We start from the raw sequence: 7116 nt of genomic DNA on the forward strand, positions 1-7116 counted from the left end.
AAAAAACACGACCCCCAAACAGACTAGAACATTTCTAAGTGAAGGAGATTCCCCCCGCCTTCACGTGTCTTTGAACATTTCATTTCTTTTAAAGCTGGAATACAAAAATAGAGCCTCTCTTTTCCTTTTTCTTTTTTTTCCTCCCTTTTTTTCCTCCTTTTTTTTTTGTAAAAACAAAAACAAACCCTCAAAGTTATCAATGACTAGAGCAGGTAACTTTTTTTTTCCCCCCTCCCTCCCTTCCTTTAAGAACCGCGTAGGAAAGTCTCTACGCATGCTCCAAGCTCCTGGAGAGTCCTCCAGCGTGGGCACATCAAGGGCCCGGGCCCGCCTTGGAGTTTCTAGTCCTTTTACTCCTCCGGTTGAAAGGGTAGTTGAGGAACTCGAAGCGCCGGTGGGGCTCGGTGGTCTGGTGGCCCTTGGGCAGGCGCTTCATGAAATGCACCTCGCGCTGGTGCTGCCGCGTCTTGGAGCCCTTGCGCGGGCGGCCCTTGCGCGTGAACGCCATGTACCAGCCCTCATACTTGGCGTTCTGCAGCGCCGTGTAGTTGTTCTCCAGGACAATCTCCGTGAAGACGCAGTCCTTGCCTTTGCCGTTGCTCTGAACAGGGTGAGGAGAGACAGGTCAGCATGGCTAGGACTGGTGGGTTGGTGCTTCTGCACCAGCTTCCCAGCAGGACAGAATTGACCCAAATTTAGTTTTTCCTTCAAAGCTACCATCCTCATACCATGCCCTGGGAGCCATCCCTGCTTGCTGCCAGGCAATTCCTGTTGTGCCCACTGTGAGACTCTGCCTGTCCTAGTGGTCCCGAAACACAGATTGGGTCGCCCCACCAACAAACTCTCTCTACGCCTGTGGCAACCCAGCCACCCTTGATGCAGGAGGGGAGTCAAGGGGATGCAGGATCCATAGGGATGACAAATTGCTGCCTGCAGATGCCGAGATGGCCAAGGTACCTAAAACATCCTAGTTATGTGGGATCAGGGACGGATGCATAGTGGCCTTGAAACAACACTCACAATGGCAAATCTTGCTGGAAATTGCCCACAGGGATGGGAGTGCCACAGCTCAGAGGGAGCGTGACTAACAGGTGCCCGCCAAGGCCCGGCCCCATAGAGTATCTTAACATTCCTGCTGCTTGTACCATGTAATCGGGGAGAATGGCGGAGCAATCCGCCTATTTGTCCAGGGAGATAGGAGGAATGCGCCCCACACAGCACCCGCTCCCCCGCCTTCCCCGCAGTGCCTGGGCGGCCGCGCGGGATCGCACCGGCCCCCCCATGCCCACGCGGCGCTTCCCGGCGTGCCCCTCCAGCCTACCTTGCCGATCAGCTTCCCTTTCTTGTTCATGCAGATGTAGAAGCCGGTCGCAGCACCCTTGATGCGCACGCGGCTCCCGAAGGTGTCCGTCTCCACGATGAGCTTGGCTGCCAGGAGCAGCGGGGAGGAAGGAGAAAGGAGAGGTCAGGGTGGCTCCGGTGGGGATGGGCACCTGAGCAGCACTGGTGTCAGCGCCCTCCCCAAGGGCACATGCTGAGCAAGGAGGGAAATGGGCCTCAACAGCCTTGTGTTCCAGATTTAGCACCAGGTGCCAGTCCAGTCCCCTCTTCTCCACCACCGTGTCCCCAGGAACAGCGGTGACTTTGTGGCCGGCAGAGGAGGCATGAAGGGTACGGCCACTCTCTTAATGCCTTTCACCTTTGCGCACGCCGAGAGGGCGTATTGATTTGGTCTCAGTTTTTTAATGGAGGCATCGATCTACTTCCGAAGGAGCTATGCAAATCGCTGGATCGATGGGCTGCCTATAAATAGACCTGTCACCTTCCGTCCCCAGCCTCCTCCCGAGGAACCCGAGCCCCGGAACCTGTGGTCCCAAGGGGCAGGAGGATGGCACAGGGCAACCTCATCCCCAGAGACGGTTCCTCACATCAGGAAGCCTGGAAAAAGCCTGGCTCAGGACGGCACTGCCTGCTTGGGAAGCTGAAGGGCTACACTGCGGAGCCCAGAAAATCGGGAATATTTTGGCCTCCATGCCACCGGTCCCCAAAAACAGTGAACAGAGCTGTGTCTGCCCACAAGCAGAGCACCGAGACCCCCGGTTATTGGGGAAGGTGGGGGGGATTGATTGGGGTGACAGTAAAAGGTTTGAGGAACATTGATTTTTCTTGCCTAGAGCTGGAGCGAGCAGGAGGGAGGCAGGGAGCGAGCAGGGGAGCCCGCCGGAGCGGAGAGCACAAAACCCCGCTCTAAAGACGCCCCTTGCTCCCCGTTCTCAAAGGGCGGCTGTGATTTACGGCCGGGATCGCCCGCCTGCCCGCCTGCCGGGGCTGCGACAGCAGCACTGCAGACCACGACAACCTGCCGCTGGCACCGTGAAATCCCAGATTCCACCGGCCCCACGCACAGGAAAAATGCACAAAGCCATGGGGGAAAATAAATAAGTAAACAATCCATATTAAGACACCTCCAAGGAGAGGCGGCACAGGCCCAGGGAGAGGTTTAATCCGGATTAGAGCTGCTTTTGGTTTGCGCTGCAGCTCAAGAGGAGCGAGTCCGGCTGTGCCGGCCGCTGCTTGGGATGAAGAGAAAAAGAAAGTCAATCACATATTGACAATTAAGACAGATAACCGTGGACGCCGGGCTCGATGTTAAGTTGGCTGTAAAAACGTCAGCGTGGGGAAAGGGGTCATTCACAAGAATAAATCAGCCCCTTTTTACATGCCCGCTCCCAAAAATTAGATCAAAAAAGAAAGAGGAAAAAGAATTAAAAAAAAAAAAAAAAAAAAAGGAATGAAGGTCTTGGCGAAGGGGGGGGCCTTCCCCCCTTCCCAAAAAGGGGATTTCAAATACCATTTTAGGGGAGTCCTTTTTTTTTTTTTTTCTGTTTTGGGGGGGAAGTTAACATTTTCAACTCTATCCTTTCACTTAAGCAACAGATTTATCCCACTAAAATTATGTTTCATGCTAAAAATTTGAAGGGAAAGTGGCTACGTAAACGCTGAAAAAATGCAGCGAGACACACTTGATCCCCCAACTGGACTGCGAAGAGGAGAAAGTATTCAGGAAATGTTAAAAAAGGTGAAAGTAAGAAGCGTTTTAATAGTTCTTCCAGACATGGGGGCCTCCCTGGAGATTCATATAGAACAATCCTGAACCTCTATTTTAACATTTACAGACTTGCAACTCTTTTAAAACTTTACATCTGAAAAACTGCTTGTTCGCTTTCTGCTTTAGATCAACCTTCGTTCGCCTCCCCGTTCCTCCAAACGCTTAGCCCTTTTTATTACATTTTAATAGAGTTTTTCAAGGCACCACAAGTCCCCTCCTCCTGGCCTTATTTAAACCTAGTCGTTATTTAAATATGCACTAACTGCCTTTTAAAATCCAGGCATTACAGGTCTAAAACAAGACGGGTTTTTTTAATGGTTTCACTTGGGAAATTAGCTAAAGCCCTTTCAATCCAGAGTTGCTCAAGGATAAGAATAATTCAGTTGGAAGATTAATCTTATATATAATGTTTTATATACATATAAATATGATATATATACAAGTACATGAATATGGTATATGTGGAATTTAGGCTCCTCTTGAACTTTTGAGATTCATTAAAAATTTTTCATCCAAAGAAAAAAATAATAAAATAAAAAAATAAAAATAAAAAGAGAGGAAGGAAGAAAAGTGTTTCTACTAATCTCCCCAAGCAAGAAAGGGAAATTGCAGCTAATACCAAAGGAAAACAGCCACGATCCTGAGGCACACGGGTATGTCCTGCTCAGGACCAGGCGGGCCCGGGCTGCGGGGGCACCGGGGCCGCTGACCGCGGCTGGCGTTTGACCGCCCGAATGTGTCATTAAGGTGAGGATGAGAAGTGCAGGGATGTGGCGTGCCGCTGCTGGGAGTTTGGCAAGGGGGTGCCGCTCACGGGCAACGCTGGGGTGCCAGGAAAGCGCTCCTTGGGGCTCCTCGTTCAGGCACCAGGGGAAAAGGGGGAGTTCAAAGCAGCAGGTCATCTGTTCAGAGTGGGGAGACACGGGACTCTGTTCGGGGTTTTAAACTTTGCTTTCCCTGCCCTCAACCCGCAAGGCTCCAGCCCCGCGCCGCTCACCCCGCACCATCCCTGCGCGCCCCATGGCAGGTGCAGACACGGCTGCGAAGGGAGATGTGGCTGGAGCCCATCCCATGGGCACCGGTCCCTCACTGCCAACCCCGCTGCCACAGACCCCTGCACTCTCCTTCGCAAGCCCAAATCATTTTAACGATTTCTGGCTAAGCAACAGGACAGAAATCATCAATTGCTGCGCAGCAATCGCCTCCCCGTGCCCCCGCTTCACCACACGTCCTTACCATGCACATCCCCATCCTCTGCCATCGCATTGATTTTCTTGTTGTCCAAGATCTGCACATGTTTCCCACTGGTCCGGCTGTACAGCTGGTAGGTACGGACGAGCCGCCGGCTGAGCTGATCCGTCACCAGGCTCTGCTCCCTCACATGCTGTGTAAAATTAGGTGGGGACTGAACAGTTACCTTAGGAAATTAGAAAATATACAACACACCATTACCATCCCTACTCCTCAGAGGGGCGAATGGGCTGAGCGAAGATCGCCGACCTCCGGCCGCGTTTCACGGGGCAACGGGCTGAGAGAGCCGGGCTCGCTGCGTGCTCCGCACCGCGCCAGCAGCGCCTCCCGAGGAAATGGGGCATGGATCAACGGGAGACGGGAACCGGAGCCCGGCCCGGAGCCGTGCCCGCAGCAGAGCAGGTGACGCCCCGGTCCCGGCCGGGGCTGGAGGGATGGGAACCGAGGCTGGGCTCTGGAGGGGAGCCAGGGAAAACGTGCCTGTGCCTTCCCCCCGAAGCAGGCGCTGCTCCCCAGGCGCCTGCCCAGCCTCCCTTTCTCCAGGTTCCTTATTTCCTTCTAGGCATCCCACTTTCCAGTGCTCTCCCAAATACAGGGCTAGCAGAGAAGGTTAAGCTGAAAGGTGCAAGAGAAGGAAAAGGTGCCCTGGGCTGAGTGTTCAGTGGCAGGACAAGCTGGGGACACTAACACGCTGCACACGCAGTTATACCCCGTCACTCGCAGCCAGCTGGCCGGTGCTGCGGTGAGGGCTGCCCCAGCGCTCCAAACCCGTTAGCCCTGGAGCAGCAGCGCCCATCGCTTCCAGAGCCGCGTCTGCTGCCCCGGCGCTCGGGACCACGCGCTTTAAGCGATTTTCACGACCAGCCAGAGCTCCTCTCCCCCGCCACACGCACACTCAGCCCTGGCTCGCGCGCTTGCACAGGAGTCTTTTCAACTCATCTCAACTGCCTCTTTTAAGTCTGGAAAGTTTCGCTTCTCCCTGACATTTATAAAGACGTATTCTGAGCAAATGTTAGGAGATAGCTCCTTTCAACATCAGAAGGCTGGGACTACCCCCCGCCACCCCCACGTCAAATGGGGAGATTTGCTCCGTCTTCAACAACAACAGAAAAAAAAGAAAAGAAAGAAAGAAAGAAAAAAAAAAGCTAAAGCCACTGCTCTCCCAAAGCCGACTTTATATAGATATCTCCCCTTGACAATGTCATCTCTCGCTCACTCCCTCCCTCTCGCTCCGTGTGTGCATGTGTGTTTCCTATAGACGGTTTTTGGATAATGCAGCGGGATTCTCTCCGCGGCTCTGATGAGGGTACCATGTGGAGGAGAGGTCATTAGCCATGCTGCTATTTGGGCTCCATCTCATGCTCCAAAATATTACAGCTATGTTTTTACACAACTGCTCTTCACTGCCTTTGCTTTTGGGCTGGAAATTCTTTTTTTTTTTTTTCCCCCACGTTTTCTATTTTAGTTTTAAGGAAAAAAGGGGGGGGGCGTGAAGAAAGGACCCCCTCCCTTAGGGGCATTTCAAACAAAGCTCCTGCACCTGTGATCTCTGGGGAAGGGGGCTTCACCCCAGCTTGGAGCGCACCGCTCCCGGCGACGCGTGCCTGCTGGTATGCGGGTGTTGCAAAAGCTCTGCCCGGCTGTTTAATCTATTTGTGACACTTCTGTCTCTGGCGATACAAACGAGCGATGCTAAAGTCTGTCCGTTTTAGGATGGATCAAAATTTACACTTTTTTTTTTTTTTAAACTAAGGAAGGTTATTTTTTTTCGCCCTCCACTTTGGTTTTTCTTTTTAATTCCACTTTACTTTTTGAACAAGGCTATGTCGGAAAACAACCCCAGACAAGAGGCATGGTCCACAGGAGGGGTGGCAAAATCCTAAAAACCGCTTAAAAACAGCCCTCTGCCGCCGCGTAGCAGCGCGGTACTCGCTGCGGCGCAGCCCGGGCTGCTCCCTCCGCCTCGGGCTTCTGCAGCCGGGCGACTTTTGTCTCCTGTGTTTTAATCTGTTCATCCTCCTCCTCCTGCTCTTCCTCCCTCTCTCCCTGCTGAGCCCCGACCGGCAGCTTTGGGGGCGCCCCCCTCCCCAAGGGGCGCACGGGCACTTACCTGGGCTTGCAGGCACAGGACGAACAAGTGCATTAACCTGGCGGCGGGGGAGAGAAAGCGGGAGAGAGGCGTGAGGCGGGGGCTGCGGGCCGGGCGGCGGGGCCGGGGCTGCCGGTACTCACACGTAGCTGAGCAGCGAGGAGCAGGGATCCATCGCGGCGCCGCTCGCTGCGGGGCCCGGCGGCGGGGAGCGCCCGGGCTGCGGCGCTGCCTCGGTCCTCGGCTCCTCTCGCCCTGCCGGAGAGTCCTCGCCCGGAGGAAAGGAGGGCACAAGCGGCTACAGAGGGGAAAGGCCCCCGCCGGCCCGCCCGCCCGCCCAACCCCCGGGGCGCCCGGCCGGCAGCCCCCCGCCCGCCGCGGGGAGCCCCCCGCCCCGCTCCGCTCCCCGGCCCCGGGGAGGGCAGCGCGGCCCCGGTGCCAGCCCCGGCGCGCAGGGAGGCCGGGCCCGCGGCCCCGGGGGCGGGCACGGCCCGGCCCGGCCCGGGGGGCGGCACCCGCGTGCGCCCCGCCGCGAGCAGCGGGCACCGGGGCTGCTCCCCCGCGGCGAGCAGCGGGCACCGGGGCTGCTCCCCCGCCGCGAGCAGCGGGCACCGGGGCTGCTCCCCCGCCGCGAGCAGCGGCCCGAGCCCCGGCCCCCCCGGGGCTG

General features: G+C 55.8%; 1 protein-coding gene across 1 annotated transcript; it reads right to left on the bottom strand.

The window, feature by feature from the left end:
• Window positions 1-304: 304 nt before the first annotated feature.
• FGF8 (fibroblast growth factor 8) lies at window positions 305-6503 on the bottom strand. Its single transcript, XM_010226333.2, has 4 exons — window positions 6471-6503; window positions 4346-4526; window positions 1322-1428; window positions 305-601 (listed from the first exon to the last, which is right to left on the bottom strand). The coding sequence occupies exons 1-4, from the start codon at window positions 6501-6503 to the stop codon at window positions 314-316; spliced, it is 609 nt and encodes a 202-aa protein (XP_010224635.2). The 3' UTR covers window positions 305-313.
• Between the last annotated feature and the right edge of the window lie 613 nt (window positions 6504-7116).

Source organism: Tinamus guttatus, unplaced genomic scaffold (assembly GCF_059628265.1).
Source record: "Tinamus guttatus ecotype Peru unplaced genomic scaffold, ASM5962826v1 Tinamus_guttatus_pri_ptg000314l, whole genome shotgun sequence".
In the NCBI taxonomy this organism is placed as follows: Eukaryota; Metazoa; Chordata; class Aves; order Tinamiformes; family Tinamidae; genus Tinamus; species Tinamus guttatus.

What these genes read in the sequence shown, in the direction of transcription:
- FGF8 (XM_010226333.2), bottom strand. Translation starts at nt 6,503, where the DNA reads ATGCACTTGTTCGTCCTGTGCCTGCAAGCCCAG. An exon ending in TCCTGTGCCTGCAAGCCCAG is followed by an intron (nt 4,527 to 6,470) that starts GTAAGTGCCCGT and finishes TAATTTCCTAAG; the next exon opens with GTAACTGTTCAGTCCCCACC. An exon ending in AAGGGAAGCTGATCGGCAAG is followed by an intron (nt 602 to 1,321) that starts GTAGGCTGGAGG and finishes CACCCTGTTCAG; the next exon opens with AGCAACGGCAAAGGCAAGGA.